The sequence below is a fragment of the Mixophyes fleayi genome, chromosome 5 (genome assembly GCF_038048845.1).
Source record: "Mixophyes fleayi isolate aMixFle1 chromosome 5, aMixFle1.hap1, whole genome shotgun sequence".
Lineage (NCBI taxonomy): Eukaryota > Metazoa > Chordata > Amphibia > Anura > Limnodynastidae > Mixophyes > Mixophyes fleayi.
The window spans coordinates 57,701,579-57,723,252 of NC_134406.1; the positions used below are offsets into that span (position 1 = coordinate 57,701,579).

A 21,674-nucleotide genomic window follows, 5' to 3' on the forward strand; every position below is an offset into this window, starting at 1 on the left:
GCCCTTGGTCTTTTCCTCCTCCCTTGAAACTCTTCTCTCCCCCTTATCCGCTCAGATCTGTCCCAACCTGGAGACTTCCCTCTACAACCACACCTTCACTTCTGCCCATGACCCTGCCTGCCCTGCCTCTGCTGTTTTCTTACGCCATTCCAATCCCCAACCCTGGCACTCTAAAGTCACACATTTCCTCAAATTGTGTTCACGGACAGCTGAATGCCACTGGCTAAAATCTAGCTCTCTGGCTGATTTTCTCCACTTTAAGTTCAACCTCTCCTCCTACAGCTCTGCTACCTCTTTAGCCAAACAATCCTACTTTAAATCTCTCATTATTGCTCAGTCTTACAACCCTGCCGCCATTTCAATACTTTCAAATCCTTGCTCCCCCTCCCCCCCCTCTCTCAGTTCCTCCGTTTCTGCCTCTGACTTTGCTACATTCTTCTCTTCAAAATCGATGCCATCAGAACCGGAATCTCATCCTCTCACAATTCTCACTCACCCCCTCAGTTACCCCCCATCCTTCATCCCTTGTCCTCCTCTGGCCCCACTTCAAGGGAGGAAGTCCATTCTTTACTTCTATCCTCTCCCCCTTCCACCTGCCCACTTGATTCCATCACTTCCTACCTCCTCAGATCCTTTTCGCCCATTTACTGCTCCCACCTAGCCCACCTCTACAATTTATCCCTCATTTGGAATATTCCCCTCATCCTTCAAAGATACTATAGTTTATTCTTAATAAACTGAATCTTGATCCCACCACCCTGTCAAATTACTGCCCTATCTCTCTCCTCCCCTTCGCCTCTAAACTTCTACAGCCGTCTCACCAACCAACTCTCTCTGCGATCCTCTCCAATCTAGATTCCGTCTCCTCCACTTCACAGAGACCGCCCTAACGAAAGTAACTAATGCCCTTTTATCTGCCAAATCCAAAGGCCACTACTCCCTTCTCATCCTCCTGGACCTTTCTGTAGCCTTCAATACAGTAGACCACACTCACTTGCTGGACACCCATCGCTCCTTTGGCTTTTCTGACACTGTCCTCTCTTGGTTCACTTCCTATCTCTCTAACTGTTCCTTCTTTGTCTCTAGCTCTGGCTCCTCCTCCGCCCATTCCCCACTTCCTGTAGGAGTCCCTCAGGGCTCCCTCCTTGGCCCTCTGCACTTTTCTTTGTACACCTCTTCACTGGGTGATTTTATCAGCTCCTTAAGCCTCCAGTACCACCTCTTTGATGGTGACACCCGAATCTAACGCTCTTCTCCTTTCCTCTCCCCTTCTATCATCAATAATGTGTCTTGCTGCCTCTCTGCCATATCTTCGTGGATGTCCCACCACTTCCTCAAATTCAATATGGCCAAATTTGAACTAATCATCTTTCCCCCCTATAGAGAATCCTCCTCTGCCACCCTCTCCATCACCATTGACTCTACTATCATCTCTTCTTCACCCAAAGTTCGTTGTCTGGGGGTCACCCTTGATTCCTCCCTCTCCTTCACCCCTCACATACAATCCCTTGTCCAATTCTGTCGCTTCCATCTCCGCAATATAGCCCGGATCAGACCCTTCCTCTCCACTCATATGCCACTAAAACTCTCATCTACTCTCTCATCATCTCCCCCCTGGATTACTGCAACCTTCTCCTTACTGGCCTCCCCAACATCCGTCTTGCTCCACTTCAGTCCGTGCTAAACGCTGCAGACAGACTCCTCTTCCTCTGCCACCTGTCCTCATCTGCCTCCCCTCTCTGTCAAGTTCTAAACTGGCTCCCCTCCACTTTAGAATCCTCTTCAAACTCCTTACCCTTACCTACAAGGTCCTCTCTAACTCTACTGCTCGTTATCTCTCCAACCTAATCTCCAGTCATACTCCTTCTTGCTATCTAACCGCCGCCTCACCTCCCATCTGGTTACCACATCTCATTCCCGCATTCAAATTTTCCCTCATGTCGCCACCCTTCTTTCTTCACCCTGCCTAATTTCAAAGGCTTCCTCAAAACCTATCTGTTCAGACTAGCTTTTCCTTCTAACCCTGCCCTCCTTTATCCCTCTTTACCTACCTTCTTCACTTACCATACTTTGCCTCCCCCTCACTCTTTCTCCCCATCTTCCTACTCATACCCATCACTTCTCTTGGTGTTCTTGACCCCTCACCCTATCTTCCCTCTGTGTCTCCAGTCGGTCTCCCCCCGCCACTAGATTTGTAAGCTCCCTTGAGCAGGGCACTCTATCCTCATGTCCACTTCCTCCTTTGCCTTGGCCCCCTTCTCTTTTCTCCTCTTCACCACTCAACTCCTGCTGCTGTCTCTCCACTTCTATCTTGCCTCCGTATCTCTATTTTTGACCTGACCCTGTTGGCAGCGCCCACACTTGTGTGCACAGCTTCAGCCTCCTATTCTCTCCCCTCCTCCCTTCATCCCCACTCTCTGTGCACTGGTAGTCACTTTCACCTCTTTGCCTGTGCACCTGCTTGCTGCTGAGTTTGAAAGTTTTGTCCTTCAGCGCATTATTTGTACTTTGTTCTGCTTGTATGCCTTGTATTGTTACCATGTACTGTTAACCTTTACTGTTATCCCATGCTCTATGTAAGGAGATGTGGACCCTTTGTGGCGCCTCATACATAAATGATAATAATTATTGATTACATTAAAGTTTTTATTTGAATATTTTACTGTTTCTTAGTAATTATATACATTGTGAACGCCATTCTATATAATAGAAGAATTTCAGACCAAAATACTTTTATATAGAGCTATAGGATTTTAAACATGACCAACTAGCACTGATATAGCTTATCCTGAAATCAGCCTCACTATATCTTGGCAACTGTTTCTCTCACAGTGTTAAGAAAATAGAGTTAATAACACAACTGTTAGCAATACTTCATCTATTCTATCCCCAGGTAGGTACATGAAGTACTGAAATTCTCATCATCTCATCCTCTCCTATTCGCAACTGTGCTTATGTCTTACATACTTTTTAACAGGAATGTGTTATATATTGTTTTAACCTGTGTTTCTAACAGTGTTCTGGAATCATCTAGCCTATTAACACAAATAGCTGCTGTTTTTTTCTCTGATCAGATGACCAATTAGCATAGATGTAGCTTATCCTGAAATCAGTCTCACTATATCTTAGCATTCAGTCTAGAGGGACAGACGCGTGTTTTCTGCTCTAAGTATTTAGAAAATACAGTTAAAGAACACAATTGAACAACATCAGAAAACATCCAGAAATAAGCTACATCTTCACCAACCTAACAATGTACTTATTCTTTATCTAGACTGGACATTGCAACTATTTCTTGTTTGTTTCACTCAGGTTTCTTGCTTTTACTTTTAAATCCAAATGTTTAACAAATTGCTTTACATACTCTCCTTTCATGGCATTATCTTTAGGACTATATCATCCTTTGTTCACATTGCCCCTTAATTACTCCACTCAACTATATTTAACACACGGCATTTTTTTCCTATTTATATTCACTAACTGGAACAGCCTCATCCTGTCACCAAAAATTAAAACATCACAGATATTACAATCATCTTTCATATATTTCTGTCTCTCTACCATGGCTGTGAAAAAGTCCACAAGCAGTGGACGAAATGCGTCGACTGCTATACCAGAATCCGACCTGCTAAGCCTACTTGGTATCCAAATGTGACTGCCTGTCTATATTCCAAGTTTGAAACGCCAAAGAAAAGCAAATTTACTATGCAGAACTAATCTATTGCGTCATCTGGATAAATAAAGGTGCGCACCTTACTCTCTGCATTGGAGAATATCTATGATTCAAGCGACAGCCGAGACGGAGGAGTTCAGCCGGACTAATAGTCAGTGGAGATTGTAAGTGAAGTAAATTTGCTAAACTTCTTTTCTGCTTGTTAATATGCCGAATTATACTCTGAATCTCTGTCAGCATATTTTTCCGTTGTAAACAATCAATATTGGACGGTACACTTATGAGAGACTTTCACTCGGTTTGATTATCGGAATAACGGCAACACTGTTGATTTCTATTACATTTGGACTTGGAGTCTTAATACATATAACACTTCTAGAGAGATTTATAGCTTGCAGCATCAGACTCACTATATTTATCAAAAACTTATGTAAGATAAGACTTTCTATGTCTAGTTCTGGTTTAATTTATGCGTATTGTCAAGATATTTCTATTTAATTTTTATATTGTGGGGTATTTACCTCTAATGTTGTTTTTAATATGACATGTGCATTTTTATATAGGATTTATTATTATTATTCATTTTTATTTCTAGGGCGCCACAAAGTATCCGTAGGGCTATACATGAACAAACAATAGTACAGTACAAGGTGAAACCACACGGTACAATTAACAATAAGTACTATAACTCCGAAAGCTCAAAGCACAGCTAGAGAGAGAGGCTGAAAGTGGGAGTGTGAGGGATATTCAGCACAGGCTGGTAACCTGAGCCCAAGAGGATGGGTGCGGATGACCGGTTAGGAGCCACTGAGAGGTGCAGAGAAAATCAAGAGGAGTCAGAGGGCAGAAGGTCCAAGAGAAGGTGGGCTGAGTAGCTGGAAAGCAAAGTTAAAAGTGGTGGAAACAGGAGAGATGGCCCTGCTCAAAGGAGCATACAATCTAAAGGGAGGGGTAAAAAGACTGAAAGACACAAGGGTGAAATGGAGATGGAGTCATTGAAGGGGAAGAAAGGATGAGAGGGAGAGGTAGCCGACAAGGTGGGTAGTTAAGCAGATGACTGAAAGACTTTTAAGAAAAGGTGGGTTTTTATTGCCCGTTTGAAACTGGACAGATTGGGGGATGTTCTTTTGGATCAAGAGAGCGTATTCCAAAGGAGGGAGCAGCGCGGGAGAAGTCTTGAATATATGCATGAGAAGAGGTAATCGGAGGGGAAGAGAGGCGGCGATCATTGTCCAATCACGGTGGGTGGGATGGAGTGTGAATAGAGATGAGATTGGTGATGTAGAGAGCAGTGGAGTTGGTGAGGGCCTTGTATGTGGGTGTGAGGAGCTTGAAAAGAATTCTGTAGGGGTAGGGGAGTCAGTGTAGGGCTTGGTAGAGGGTGGACACAGAAGTGGAGCTGCGAGAAAGGATAGCCTAGCAGCGGTGTTGAGTACAGATTGAAGAGGAGTGAGATGAGAAAGGGGGAGGCCAATAAGGAGAAGGTTGTAGTAGTCCAAGCGGGAGATAGTCTCCCAGGATGCCACCAAATCTCTCATCCACTCTATGATTAAGGGCCGAATGCGAGCACTGTTGCATAATTGGAAGGGCAGGATTTGGCAAGAGAGTGAATGTGAGGGGCAAAGGAGAGAGATGAGTCGAGGATGACACCCAGGCAGCGAAGTTGGGGTACAGGCGAGATATAGGAATTTTCGACAGTGATAGGTCGTAGGGGGATGAGGTTTGAGTAGGAGGAAAGACTGAGTTTGGTTTTAGCAAGACTGAGTTTAAGAAATCTAGAGGACATTCAAGAGGAGATGGCAGAGAGGCATGCGGACATCCTAGAGAGGAGGTAGATCAGGAGCTGATAGGTAGAGTTGAGTGTCGTCAGCATAAAAGGTGGTACTTGAGGCCAAAGGAGCTGATGAGTTAATCCAGGGAGGAGGTGTATAGCGAAAAGAGTAAGGGTCCAAGAACAGAGCCCTCTGGAACCCCAACTGGAAGAGGGGGAGAGAGACCCAGAGGTGGAAACACAGAAGGAACAGTTGGCAAGGTAAGAGGTGAACCAGAAAAGGACGATGCCGGAGAGGCCAATGGACTGGAGGGTGTGAAGCAGGAGGGGGTGGTCAACGGTTTCGAAGGCCACTGAGAGGTCCAGGAGGATCAGAAGGGAGAAATGGCCCCTGACTTTAGCCAGGGCAGTTTCAGTGGAGTGGAATGGGCGGAAACCAGAGTGAAGAGGATCAGAAAGGTAAGTCGTGAGATGGTTGCAGACGAGCCTCTCAAGTATTTTGAAGGCAAAGGGGAGAAGAGAAATGGGGCTGTAATTAGAGAGTGAAGTGGGGTCAAGATTAGGTTTCTTTAGAATGGGTGAGACGAGAGCATGTTTAAAAGAGGGGAAGATGCCGGAGTAGAGAGACAGATTAAAGAGGAGAGCGAGGTGGGAGCAGGTGGTAAGGGAAAGGGAGCAAAGGCGGTGAAAAGGGATAGGATCCAGGGGACAAGTAGAGGGGGGTGGGATGAAATGAGAGAGTGGACTCCCTCACCCGTGGTAGGACAGAAGGAGTATAGGCGTTGGTGGCTGGGGGGAGGGAGGGTGAAGGTGGGGGGCGGCAGAAGAATGAGTGGAGGAGATTTCAAGTCTGATGGCCTCGATTTTAGAGGAGAAAAAGGAGGCAAAGTCAGTGGCAGTTAGGGAGGGGGGCAAGAGTGATGGCGAAGAGGCATCGGGGGTTAGAGGACTGGGAGGAGATGAGGGATTTAAAGAAAGACTGTTTGGCGAGTGAGAGGGTGGAACTGCAAGTTTATCTTCTCATCTTAAAGTGGAGGAAGTCAGCCAGGGAATGAGATTTTCTGAAGTGGTTTTTAGAAGTATGGGTGCATTTTTGGAGGAAAATTTGGCTTGGGGTTTGGAGCAGCGAAGGTGGATGGAATGGGCAGGGGCAACCGCATCAAGTGTGAAAGTGATGTGGTTGTAAAGGGAGGCCGCCTGATTGGGGCAGACCTGGGTCGAAAGGGGAGAGTTTTGAGAGAAGAGGACAGAATAACAGGATCAAGGGCGGCAAGGTTGTATCTGGACTGAGAATGATAGGAGATGGTGATCAGATAGTGGAAAGGGAGAGATGGATTAAGATTTATTAAAAAGACTTATATTTGTAGTTGCCTTGGATGAATATTTCATTTCTTTTCAATCATTCTTCACCGTGTGTATCATCTTCTTTGCGATGTGTATATTTCTCGTGTGTTTTTTTTTTTTCAAATCAGTGGAGACTGACACTATCCCCAACACAGTTGCGTTTTGTAGCTCCACCATAGGGTGTAGTTCAAATCAACAGCGGCAGGTAAAGTTTTTATTTCTTGGACATTCACAGTTCTAGCAAATGTCTCAACACTCATGTTCACTTCTTTCAAAGTACATGCTATTTGGATTCTTAATCCATTCTCTACAAGTTACTGTAAACGATAGCCCCCTGGACCACACCAATAAATTCTTGAACATTTTTCTGCATGGCTCCCTCATTTCTTATCTTCTGACATCCCTACCGTCATCAAGGTTGATTTTCAACATCTACATTGCTAATCCACATTCCAATGCAGCTTCCAAACTATTCTCACTATCCTGTTCCCTCAGCCTTTTGCAGTGGGTTGAATCCTCTACTCATCACAAAGGCCACTGCATTGAGCTTGTTTTCTCTAGAGTCTAGACTATGGTCAGTTTCTGATTTCTTTAACACGGCTTTCCCCCTCTCTGTCCCACGTTACTGATTGTCTTTCTGCCATTTCATCTTGGATGACCTCTCGCCAACTCCATCTTTCAAAAACAGAATTAATAATATTCCCACCCACCAACAGAAGTTACCTACATGACATTTCTATTTCTGGTGACATGACCATAAATGCCACCCTGCACGCTCACTGCCTAGGTGTAATCCTTGATTCAGACCTATCCTTTATTCCAAACATTGACGCTATATTTAAATCAGGCTGCATATATCTAAAAAAATATATATATTTCCAGAATTCGCAGATTAATATTCCTTGCAAATAGTTCTTCCTCTGCTGAGCCACTATCAGTGTCTATCTTGGTTGCCTTTTTTTTTTACCGAATCCACTATAAAACAATTCTACTAACACACAAGACCATCAACAAAACTGCATTTACATACATCTCCTTACTTGTCTCAAAATATCTCCCAACTCTGTATTGTATCTCTGCACTGTACTGTCTGACTTGAAATTCGTGTACTGTACCCCTTTCTCTCCCCCTGTGTACTTCTTCCCCTTTCTTCCCCTCAATTTTCTTTTTGCTTTCATTGGGGAAAAAACAAAAACTTATAATTAAAACTATTGTTGGAAAAAATAAATCTCTCCCAACTCGACACCTCGTTCTGCACAAGATCTGCATCTCACTTCCACTATCATTACATACTGCCATTCCCTGTTACAGGTTTTTTTTTGGGCTGCACCCACTTTGTGGAATTCCCTCCCTCACACAGTAAAGGGGTATGGGATTTGCTGGTGCTATATAAATAATTGTTGATGATGATGATAATATACACTACGTGGCCAAAATGATGTGAACATCACATCCATATGTGCTTGTTGAAAATCTTATTCTAAAACCATGGGCATTAATAAGGAGGTAGTACCCCCTTTGCTGCTATTTTGGAACATGGCAGTGGGAATGCACATACATTCAGCCACATGAGTATTAGTGAGGTTGGGCAATGATGTTGGACAATAAAGCATGGCTCACAATCAGGGTTCCGATTCATTCTAATGGTGTTCGATGGGGTGAAAGTATCTGGTTTACATGTCCCAATTATACCCACTTAGTAGCAATCATTCAGACAAAGCATTTATCAAGTACAACAGCACTTTCATTATTATACAATACACCAGAATAAAAATACACTTTAAACAAATGCCAGGCGGGTTTTGCACACACCCCTTACTCCCTTACCCCTCTATCCAAAAGCACTGCATTCACTTTTTTTTCTCCTGGATGCAGTCTCTGCATCTTGGGCCAATTTTCTTCCCCTTTACCAGTGCAGTAGGTATCTGATACAAAGTCCTCCTGCTCCAGCAAGCCCACCAAGCTATCAGACTTATGGGTAATGTGCTGAGGAAGCGTGAGTGAGTGCTAGGCCAGCAGAAGTCAAAAACTCCAACGCATAGACCCTCTAAAACAACCTCTACACACTGCTCTTTTCTCTCCACTCTGATCCACCTGTTCCAGGACTGTGTGCCTCCTATTAAACAGTTAGATATTTCACGCTCCCAGAACTAACCCATTGGTCGGTGTAAATATATGACCACTCTGGAATATGTCAACTGCAATAAGGGGTTGTTACAGGGCTGCACCTTGTCATACTAATACACTCCTGATGTTTTGACTACACAATGTCTAGCTGACCACAACCTGAGACTGGGCACATACTCAGGTTAATTAAAGGACTAGGTCAGGATAATTGACACTCCCAGGATTAACCCAATTACAAGCTTTTTCAGCCAGAACTAGCTTCCTGCTTCCTACTGTAGATAGAGGAGGGAAAAAATGTAACTACAGCCTCCACACCTGTCCTTGAACTGGACCCCACCCAATTCTTATCCCAAAACCTACCTGGCCACTTTTAAGAAAAAATATATACGTTTCAACATTATAGTAATGCTTTGGTATTATATTTACGGTGCATATTACGGATATAATTATGGTACATAATTACAAAGCACACCACAGTTGCATAGGAACACATTATAAATTATAACCCCCCCCTCCCCCTCCCCAGGTTGGTTAAGATGAAACAACCCCTCACTTCATCATTGAGATCAGGGGGGTATATTTACATAATGTAAAAACGTCATCCATCAGACCAGGCACTTTCGGAGGTGGACAGGAGTCAGCATGGGCACTCTGGCCGGTCTGCGTCTACGCAGCAAGCTGCCATGCACTGTGAGTTCTGACACATTTCTTTTATTGCCAGCATTTACTTTTTCAACAATTTGTGCTACAGTAGCTTTTCTATGGGAATGGACCAGATGGGCTAACCTGTGCTCTCCATGTGCATCAATGAGCCTTGGGCACCCATGTCCTTCCTTGTACCACATTTAGTAGGTTCTAACCACTGCATACCAGGAACACCCCACTAAACCTGCCGTTTGGGAGATGCTCTGACCCAGTCATCTAGCCATCACAATTTGGCCCTTATCAAAGTCTTACATCCTTACTGGTTGTTCACTTGCAGCCTAATTTATCCAACCCCTTGACAGGTGCAATTGTACAGAGATAATCAGTTATTCACTTCACTTGTCAGTGGTTTTAATCTTGTGGCTGATCTGTGTCTGTGTGTGTATTTGTATGTGTATATATATGTTGTAGGGTCAACTGGCATATTGCACGGGTCCCATTTTTTATGTGTAGCAGTTTTTTTATATTAGCAAATTATTTGGTAAATAGACCATAAATGCCATTTAGAAAATAAGATCTGTTGATTTGCCGCGTTGTACAGTATAACACAATATTATATATGTTTTTTAGAAGAGTTTAAAATATGGAATATATTTTCATAAGCACTTGATCTGCAAGCAGATTAAATTAACTTGTGAAGCTTTGATTTGCAAAATAAAGCTGTAGGTTTTTCTGTTCATATATTGAGGTATATGTGCTTCTGGAGAGGTATTAAAAGTGAAGAAGAGACAAAGAAATAGTATATACAGTTTATTCAATACATTTTCAAAAATGTGTCAACAGAAAAAAAAAAAAAAGAATTCATGAAGGTAGGATGAAGGAAAATAATACAACCACATACAGAAAGGCTGATGGAAATCTAGTCAATCGGTTACATATTATTTGACATTGTTCTCATACTGCTTGAATTTTTCAGTAAATAATATATAGAATAATGATCTTCCTATGGTACATTATTGGGGTATTAGAAGTCACTAAGGGAAACGTGAGGAAACTTCTAATATCCACTATAATTTACAGTAGAGTGTGTGTTAAGTGATGACATCAGAACTCACCATTCATATAGATATAATTTAAAAGGAGATTATACTTAATTAACATCACTTGTGAAATACCAACAGTAATTATATTAGTAATAATGAAATATTATTCCAAATCCCGTCTGGTATTCACAGCATAGCAGAAAGGGACATTTGCAGATAATGCCATTACATTATTAAAAAAAATATCTGGTTTTAATGATCCAGAAATTAATGAATTTGAGATAATGCAAAAAATGTGCTGTTGTTTAAACCAGATATAGGCAACCGGATGTACTTCAGGGGCTGCATGGGCGGCTCTCTAACCTTCAAAAGGGCAGCACATTACCCAGTAATAAAGTAAAACCGGTACCAGTCACAATAGCGACATGAAAATATCGGCAGGCTAATTGCCGACACTTCCATTCTTTGGACAGGTTGAAAATGTCGACTGTGTGATTGTGGACATTCACAATGCTAACATTAAAAGACCAATGCCGGCGGGTCCGTCAATATTGCTATTTAGTATCCTATTGTTACAGCAGTAACTAGTGGTACTATCATGAACTTGTAGAACCAGATGGAGAGGTCTTCACCTATAGCAGCTGCCTTTGCTGTAGAGCTCGTTACGCACACAGGTACTCGGATGCCCCCAGGTCTTATACTCAGAGTTGTACAAGTTCATGAATGTACCACAGAGTAGCGGGTGATAGTAAACAAAGCATGGTCAGGAAATAGGCCGAGGTCTTGGATCCAAAGCAGGTACCGTGGTTAGAAACAGGCAAGATGTCAGGGCTGGCAGCAAACAAGGAAGGTCCAGAAACGAAGCATAGGTCAGGGCAACAGGCAAGGAAACAAAGTCCAGTACACAAAGCCAAGGGTCATACACAAGCAATCCAATTCAGAAAATCCAGGAGCAAGATAGTAATCAGGAACTGAGAACTATAACTGGCAGGGAGGCTAAGCCCTCCCTGCCTTTTATACACAGATGAGCCAATCACAATAGGGGAACAACAACTGCACTAATCAGCCCATAAGGCTGTTACTTAATTTCACCAGTGCGCCCAGCTGTTGCTTTAGCTGAGCCGCGGCGGTGAAAGAGCGAAGCGTCCCGGCTATTGCCTTGGTGACAGCCAGGATGTGTAGACGGAAGTGATGTCCCGGTCTCCATGGTGACGGCCAGGACGCCAGAGGCAGTCGGAAGCGAGCCGAGGCGGCCAGCAGTGGAGCCGCGACTAGTGAAACCTACCCGTTATAACAATACATTAATTTAAATAAGGAGACATCTGTAATAACATATCAGCAGGCATTTTAAATAAGTGTTACAAGACCTAACAAACAAACTTGACAATAAAGCAGGATGGAGCTGGGGTGGGTAGGTGAAGGCTCGTAGGGCTGTCTGTTCATCACTGGTTTACAAAAACTTCAACGTTGTGTTCACATAGAAACAAGTGAGTAAAAGTATATACTTTTAAATGTGCTCACATCAGCGAAACATCCCCACACTTGGGCACACCAACATGAAAATGGTTACATGTAAGCAAAATGTTCTGAACTGATCACTGTAGTGTCTACAACCTACTGAATAAAAAAAAAAGAAAAACAAAGGAATTGATGAGCTTTGCAGGAATTGTCTGCTGGGAAAACATCCATCTGTTTGAAATGTATGACCTTGCTTTATATATTGTATATGTTTTCATTTGAAATAATGGGAGTATAAAAAAAAAAACTTATATATTTTTTTTCTATTGATTTGTTTTTGATGTTACATTTAGTTATTCACAAGTTAATTCTTTAGTTCACTGCATGTAATTGTTGCTATGGCAGGGCCCAGGAGGAAAGTCCAGCATAACTCAGATCTTATTTTTCTTTAATGAATGAAAACCTGATACTGAAAAGTAAAGAACTAGTGGTAGAAAGCCAGGCTCCTGAGTGATTGCTGCACTGATTTCTTTTTCATTCATGTCCAGCCTTATGTTAGATAAAGAGAACAACCTCTGTACAATCTGAAATGTGCCTTGGTCGATGAGATCAGACAGCAGTGGTCCTGTCCTTGAACAAAGTCCTTCATCTGATGTGATGTTTGTCTAATTAAAGAGAGAACACAGAAACACAGTTAATCTCAGAGGCTGTAAGATTCTAATTTATAGCTCTAAACTAACACTTGAGCCTAGAAGGCTCTATCAAGGCATAGCTAGCGGCAAGAAAAGACCACTTTTTTCTTAGATTAATTTATTAGCAGTGCTGATGCAGATTGGACTGAACTTTTGACATTCATATTATTTTTCTTTACTGTCTGCTACTTTGAAAATTACAAAATAAAATGTGAGTAAAGATCATGGAACTAATAAAGTTAAACATCAAATATGCTTTAACTGCAGTAAGAAGAAATTACAGTAACTGTATAAGTATTTGTAACAGGCTAAAGGCACTAAATCTCTTTCAATAATTTTCCCCATAAATTATATTTTCCCCAAATGATTTGTGTCGTAACTACAGTACTTCATGCATTGCCATATCATTTGTAATATAATAAGGCACAAGAAAGCCCATTCCATTAATCTCATCGTTCTCTAAAATAACAATATTCTCTCTTTCCACGTTTAATTAAATCCCTTGTCTTCTATTCGTCCTCTTTCTCAAAAGAGGGAAATCATCTTTATTTTTCCTTATTAAAGCATAGTAATGCCTACAAAATCTGACTTCATTGTCAGGGCTATATCATGGGCCTTAAATCTGGCTGTGGCTTACGGAGAAGACCAAGACTGATTTGCCCATGAGGAAACTCTGTGGGGGAGGTTTGGTAAAAACAACATTAAAGAAAAAAATATATACACTATATCACTGAATATACTTATTGTCTAAAATATAAATAAAAAGCAACAAAACTAGGTTAGGGTCAGGGGTGTTAACAGTTCATTGCTGGAGACCAAAAATTTAGGTAGGGGCCTGGCAATGCTTTTCACCGAGTGTTCATGTGTCAGAGGGGCCTCTTGGGAGAGCAGGGTACTCTGGGAAGGGTAAGTGTGGGAACCTCATCTCCAACCCTGTAGTGACCACACCTCCTGTAGTTACGCCCCGGGTCACCGCGCCATTCAGAAAAAGCTACTTTACCTTCAGCTACAAATGTGTTATCCATCATTCCTATTTATTCAGCATACAAACACAACGACTGAACGATATTTACTGGACAGTAAACAGTTTATTCAATTTCCAGGCACATTGTGAATGCTATTCATCGCAATGCGGAAAAGGTGTCAGGGCTGTCGTGCAAGGGCGCAGTAAATCCAATCCAATTGTCTCCTCTCCTGAATTAATGCTGAGCTATAGGACAATGTTGTTAATAGTGATCTATTGCTATCTGGCATTTAAGATAGTGTTCTATCACCCCTGTATCAAAATATAGAAGTAAAAAAATAAAAATAAAAATTGTTCATGTGTACCTTCACCCCATTCCTCATCCTAGCCACCCAAAATGTCACCCATTCTCTGTGACAAGGGAGCATAGAAACAGAACAGCAGAATTGTACTGTATGAGTCCCCATCACAACTACTAGGAGACCATGGATCTATCACTCTTAGATCCTCTATCAGTCTACCACCCTCTCATTTCAGAGTGTCCCCACTTGTTCTGGAAACCATTTTATTTCTAAAAATACCAACTTCCTGAACTCTAGTAATACATCTGGTACATTTGAATGTTTCTGCCATATCGCCCATCCCTTTATTCCTCTACACTGTACAAGGTCAATTCTTTAAGTCTTTCTTGATGTATTCATATTGACCATTTTACTAGTCTCTCGATTTTTTTTCTATTTTTATTAATGTCTATTGGAGAATGGGCCTCACAAAGTGTACACAGTACATGAGGTAAGTTACCAGTGACCTATGCAATGGCAATGGAACCTTCCTTTTTTTTGTATAACTATGTATTCTACTGGCTTATCCAGCTGTTTGTCTACACTACTTGTTTATCGTCCTGTCATCTGATACTATAACTCTAAGGTCCCTTTCATCTCTTGTTGCAATCTCCTGTCCTTCAGCCATACCTTTATCCATTTCACTATCTTTGGATACAGTATTATTGGCTTGCTTAAATCTAAATAACTTTAATCCACTTATCTGAACTGATCTATTTAGTTAGTCATAAGTCCACAACATTTGTTTGACATACTCTCTCAGCAGCAAATCCTCGCTACCTTATGTCTGGTCAATTTTTTTTTTCTTTATTTTTTTTTTTTTAAATCTAGTCAAGATAGGGGACTAATATGTTTAATGTTATATGTATTAACACTTTTAATAATAGTAAGAAAGAAAGAAAAAGAGGTATGAAGGCTCTGATTGTACACTTACATATTCTTCTTTACTGCCTTTATTGTGTAGTGGAACTAAATATGCCATGGAATTATACCTATCAGCAGCAATTGGTTAAAGAGGTCGTTTTTTTTTAATACTCTTGGATACCTACCATCCGGATCCATTAACTTATCTACTTTTAATTTTGTGACTTCACGTAAAACATTTTCTGTCATAAGTATATACAGTGGGGTATGACTTTCCACTCAGTCTAGGTGACCCCTTTCATATGTCAACAGTAAATAAATAGCAAAAATAGTAATTTAACATACCCACTCCATTCAGTGTGGAGCTTTACCTTTCTTCTTTCCTGTCACTATTGTATCTAAAGAAATATTTTGTCACTTTTTACTGTGACTGTACAATCTTTTCTTCTGTTTGTGCTTTAAAGCTTTTGCCACCTTTCTGTTGCATTTACCAACACATCTGGCACAAATATATTGCATATAGATAATATATTTTTAGTCTACTCCTCAGTTCCAGCACTCTACCCATCAATGTCCACCCAGTCAGGGATTCAGTATATGATTTCTCATTTCACTGAAGTCATGCACTAAAACCATTGTTTTTGTGTGGTTACCCAAAATATATTCCATGTATTTTTGCACATTCTTGCCTAAAGTTTGCAAAAAAAAAAAAAAAATTATAGCAATTTTTTCTATTGGCCAATGACTCCCAATCTAAGGACTTGCAAATATAAAGGGCCCGATTCATTAAGGAACTTAAATTAAGAAGTTTCTTACTTAAGTCTCCTGGACAAAACCATGTTACAATGGAAGGTGTGAAAATGAGTTTTTTGTTTTACACATAATTTAAATACTGACTGTTTTTTCATGTAGCACACAAATATTGATAGCTTTATTGTACACTGAAATTTAAAGTTCATATTTGTGTGCTGCATGAAAAAAACAGTCAGTATTTAACTTCTGTTCAAAACAAAAAACTAATTTTCACACCTTGCATTGTAACATGGTTTTGTCCAGGAGACTTAAGTAAGAAACTTCTTAATTTAAGTTCCTTAATGAATCAGGCCCAAACTGTGCACTTTGCATCTAAGTGCAGGTGCAATATACCTTTAAGAAAAAAAACAAACCAAGCTTCTAAAACCAAAATGGTATACCCTTGTCTATGGGGCAAAGTAACTAACTTTAAACAAGTTAACTAATCTAACTGCAAAAAAGAATCACGGGAAAGGCTTTATCTTTGCTAAATTCTATATTAGTATTTCCTAATAAAAATATAATATAATATACATATATATATATATATATATATATATATATATATATATATATATATATATATATATATATATAATTTTATAAAGAACAAAAGATAGTCCAGCACTTTAAAGCAAAAACTATATTGAATCGCTATGTGTCATCATATACATAAGTAGGAGATTTTGTGAACTATATAGGTATATTGGGGTAAGCTCACCTACCAACAACGATAAGACATCACCTTTAAGATGCTTTGACATTGGTAACAAGAAGTATACTCAGTATACCTCTATTTTAAGTTTGCAGCACCTATAAAGGCATAGGTCTGACTCCCAAAACAATTTTTTTACTGACTTCTTAATCTCCAAGCTTGCAAACTAAATGTAATTAAATTATTTGTAGGCATAGAAACAAAGTGCAGATAGTTGACGTTTCGGTCATATACAGAGACCTTTGGATAGACCTGAAATACTATGTGAGTAGCCTCACATGTATACCCCAAGTGCCAATTAATAAAAGCCATCCAACCCAGGTGTATAAGGTTGGTTTTAGTGCCAAATAAACCAAAACCAGCTTGAGACGCAAACCGGAAGTTCAAAACCGTAACTAATTATATAGAAGTGTAAAATATAAAATGACAAAATGTACAATTTAAATTAAACTAAATTTTATATAGCCAAAACCAGAAGTGCATTCCACACTGGACGGCAAACCAGATATTGCATAGCCGACTGGTAAACACACCCTATTCCACCCTGATACCCTGACCAGAAGTGAAAAGAAAACTGAAGGGAGAAACCAAACATAACAAAACAAATGAACATACAAACCACCTAGAAGCAAACGTGCCTTATGGAAAAAGCAAAACGGTGGTATAAAAAAAACAAACAGACTTAAATATACAGAACCATATATAGCCTCAAACCAAGTATACATTCCAACAGCATTTATTCACATGCATTTCTTTATTAATAAACCAAGCCTTTATAAAGACTGCCTGCTGTGTCTTTCAATAGACTTGTTGACTTACATAGAAACTACTAAATAAAAGGCTGTTCTATGAAAGAGACGTACTTATTATATGCAACTGTTGATGTTCATAGAAAGTATTTTTTGTTTACCTCTAACATTAATGTTAATCTGTTTTTAGTTCAGCTTATTGCAGCATTGTCTTTCTGCAAATGTGCCAGTTGCAGTTACATTTCCAGCGCCTTCTGCCAGTGACAGCTTTGATTTACTGATAGCATGTACTAGATATTCACTAAGCAGTATCTGGCCAACGCTGCAAAAGGTGACCTTATAAATCAGGGACGTAGATATAAAAAAAAAAAATCTATCAGGGTTTCACTGATGAATTACAATTGCATTGATTCACATGGTTTCCTGTTGCATGTTTTAACAGGCAAACCAATTTACCTGGTCAGCCTAACATCTCATAGTGATGACAAGCACCTTAGCATATTCCAGAGAGTGCATTACATGTATCATCATCATCACCATTTATTTATATAGCGCCACTAATTCCCCATTGGAGCTTAAAGTCTAAATTCCCTAACATACACACACAGACAGAGAAAGGCTAGGGTCAATTTGATAGCAGCCAATTAACCTACTAGTATGTTTTTGGAGTGTGGGAGGAAACCGGAGCACCCGAAGGAAACCCATATATTTGCAGTTTAAAATATCCTTTGAAGTTGTAGTAGGGTTGATATGGATGTGTACTGATCCTTTAATGTCATGGACCATTTCCTCCTTTCTTATACTCTACTGGAGAACAAACCAATTGTGCTTAACATGTCCATCAAGTGCATAAAAGGCAGATGAAACAGTAAAAGTATTCCTGAAAGTGTAGGTGGAAGAGATTGTTTGTAATGCGATTTCTATGAGTTTTATTTTAATACTCTGCAGGATTCATACTTCAATAGGAAAATACAATAACAAATACAAAACTCTGTATTTGCATTTATACTGAGAAACAAGATAACATTTATGTAATACTCACCAGGGCAGAGAGTGCTGGCAAAAGATGAAGTTTACAACAGCCACCAAATATTGCCATGGCAGAGTCTGGCATTTCTGTGAGACAAATGCCACATATCATTCATTACCTGAATACAGTCCACTTACTACAACATGATGTAATGAGTACTATAGATATTGAAATCAGAATCTACTCCGTGCAGTTTTATCATACAGTAAGGCTGGGTACACACTACCAAAATTTCGACCAATTTGTTATCACAAATGATTTTACAAACGACTGAAGTTCCAGTCTGCCCGATACATGTGTGCACACTATACCCGATTTACCTTCAGATCTGTGCTTTTCATCTGCTCCTGTAGTCGTTTAGAGAATGACAGCACAGTATTCATTCATTCCTGTCACACTGATTAACCACCTTGTTATAGCTATCCACATGTCATTACAAATTTCATTAGCTTCAGTGACTCAAACGAAATATTTAGTCTCAAAACGAACGGGCGAATTATTCTATCTACAGCATTCTCTACATTTATTCGCCGTCACATGTTCATTGCCGGCATCGGCTGAGTTTACGGAGTTTCACAGATCACTCTGTAAACTCTATGGAGATTGTGAGTGCATACACACTGCAGGAATGGAAGGTGGTTGGAATGAGATTATTAGTGTTACCGACCAACCAAATGAACTGATGATCGGTGCTTTGGAACGACTATCTGTTATCGTGTAAGTGTATACACACTACTGCGATATCGGGCCAAACAGTCGGTTTACAGGTGTTTGGCACGATAATCGGCTGAAAAACCTGTAGTGTGTACCCAGCCTATTTACAGCAAGAACTGTAGAAACGTTGAGGACGTGTGAAAAGGGTAGGGGGCAGACACTGTGTTAAAGCCAAGACTGCCCATTTCTCACATCTGTGACTGGTTATGATGGCACCTTTGCAAAGTGTTTCTTACTTAACACATAAATTATTCAACACACGAAAAACGAAATAATGGAGTGAAGTCAGAAAATGTTAAAGATAAAATATACAGAATGATATGCAGAATGCCAGACAACAGCCTATGTCATTTCATTGTAATGAGGGACTTGGAAAATTGCATGATACATTTAAAAAGAAAAAAAACTACACAATTTCCCACGCAAAGTATTTGCAAACATATTAAAAATAGATTTGGGGGCTTAGGTTTCCTTTATTGAACAACTTAAAACTAGCTTGGACCAATAGTCTGCCAATAGTGTATATGAAGAACATATGCAGGAATATTTTTCAGATACACTGTGAATTTCATGCTTGTAATCTCATTGAAGGAAAGTGTATCCAAGCCCTTTTTTTTGCTTGACTTGACTGATAACAGAACAACAATACATTACCCTTAGCTGTGTATTTAATGTAAATATAATGTTCTTTGACCTTCTAAGAATAGCAGATGGCAGGTAAAGCATAGAATATATTTGACAGAAGGAGACTCTCTGGAATGAACTTTAAAGACATAAACCATAATACTAAGAATGGGAAGTAAAAGCCATGAAACAAATACAATTTGTGATTCCACTTGGGAGACATCTATTTTGCCAAGTACCATGGCAACAGAGCTTTCATGATGTGAGAATAATATGCTCCTCTGTGACCTAATAACATTTTATTTCAAAAAGGTGCAGCTATAATCCCTGTAATCAACAGAATTTACTTGAGCACTATATACTCACTTATTTTTATACAATTCAACAGAAAATTATACCTCATTAAGGTTTAATCCCCATTAAATTGCAAACAAGTCTTAAAATCCACTGGTGGACATCATGTGTTTATATATATATTATATATATATAATCTACTATATAAATGCCTAGTGGCGTGTGTGAAAAAAAAAAAAAAAAAAAGCTGCAGCGCCACCTGCTGGGCATGGTTATACACTGACCTATATATTTCTTGAAGAAGAAGTGACAGTTGGGAGTGGTTGGTGGTTGCCGGGGGTGACAGTGGGGAGTTTTTAACACCTTAAGTAGCTTGATTTGACTAGAATGCATGAGTGTCATGCACGGGTTAACTTGTATATTATATATTCCAATTTCTTCTAAGTTTCCAGATAATAAAATAAAAACTCCTATTTGGAAATTACGATTTTAACGTCAAAGAAATTCAACCAGGGTCACAATTGCACAGTAAATGTTAGTCTGAAATAGAGCTACAAATTGACAGAGTAGTAAGGGGATGAAAGTTGGATAAGATGAATGCAGTAAGTTCTTCAGACCTATTCCAAAACGTAAAATGTTCTTGTTTTCTTTAATTGAATGCATATCATATTTGGTTCGTATAGCAAAGTACACAAATAATGAATGTAATGTTTTTGCTTTGTAATGTCTATTGAGTATTCTAAAATTCTTCATGACTGTTCCCTTGGAATCCACTCATGGTATTTCATATTACTTTGACTAAGAGCTGCTATTTTGGTTGTTCTGGCAGAGTATATACACCACTTGTGATATGAGCCTGAGCTGTGTTCAACCACTTACAAACACTGCTTTTTATTTCATCAATGAGCAAGTAGTGGTCATAAGCCATCCAGCGTTACATACGACACGTTTGACGTGTGTACCAATTTGTGCCATTTTTACCCACAAGACCTGACGGCTGCTCTGTCTATTATTGCGGCCCATCATCTTTGTGGCATAATCGAAATCTGACCTGGCTTTGCATTCAGGCCTCCAGTTCGATACTGAGGAGCGCTTTATTGTTTTAGTGGTCCATATTCCCTTCTCCGACGAGATTACTTCCTGCAACTGACCATCAGTGATCCTGTAACTGCACCATGTGTTTCTGCAGTGGCTCTAATATGTATTTTTGCCACTCATCCTTGGGGGACTGGCCTTGCTCTTGCTTCTTCACCACATCTCCATCCCTCCACGTCCAGACAGACACTGGCTTGATCTGCAGTGAGTCACTGGAGGCTTGCTGGATAGAGGCTTCTTTTTCAGCTTGTTGCCCGCATCACCATCTGGCTCCCCTTTTGTTTGTATGTTCTGCCGTCTGACCTGATTGCAGAGGAGAGCTACACTGCGCACCTGGAACCGTCTCGGTGACCTTAGTCTGTTTTACCCTCATAGCTGCAACAGTGATTACTTCTCCATTTTGCCTAAATGGACAGTCTGAGACCACTGCTACTGTTTTCTCACATTGCATTTCTATGTCTTGATTGATATGGTCTAGACCAGTGGTTCCCAAACTTTTTCAGTTCGCGGCACCCTTAGAGTCTCCAAATTTTTTCAAGGCACCCCTCCAAAATAATTATTGAGCAGTCCTGTTTTAGAAGTAGTTGGGTCAAAAAATTATAATAAGTATTTAGGTCAGGACAGAAATACTTATTTAGTTGTATGCAAAAATGCCCCCTCTGCATCCAGACACACTACCCCCTCTGCATCCAGACACTCTGCCCCCTCTCTGCATCCAGACACTCTTGCCCCCTCTGCA

At 40.2% G+C, this 21,674-nt stretch overlaps 1 protein-coding gene across 2 annotated transcripts in view; it reads right to left on the bottom strand.

Moving 5' to 3' along the window:
• Positions 1-10,645: 10,645 nt before the first annotated feature.
• The window catches only part of GSDME (gasdermin E), a 73,110-nt gene continuing 62,081 nt past the window's right edge, over positions 10,646-21,674 (bottom strand). Inside the window, exons 9-10 of one of the 2 annotated variants that reach the window (XM_075212247.1) lie at positions 18,221-18,294; positions 10,646-12,726 (exon numbers count right to left, since the gene is read on the bottom strand). In XM_075212247.1, the coding sequence (XP_075068348.1) occupies positions 12,493-12,726; positions 18,221-18,294 (308 nt within the window). In that variant the 3' untranslated portion in view covers positions 10,646-12,492. The remainder of the gene's footprint in view (positions 12,727-18,220; positions 18,295-21,674) is intronic. The other variant, XM_075212248.1, reaches the window with a different exon arrangement.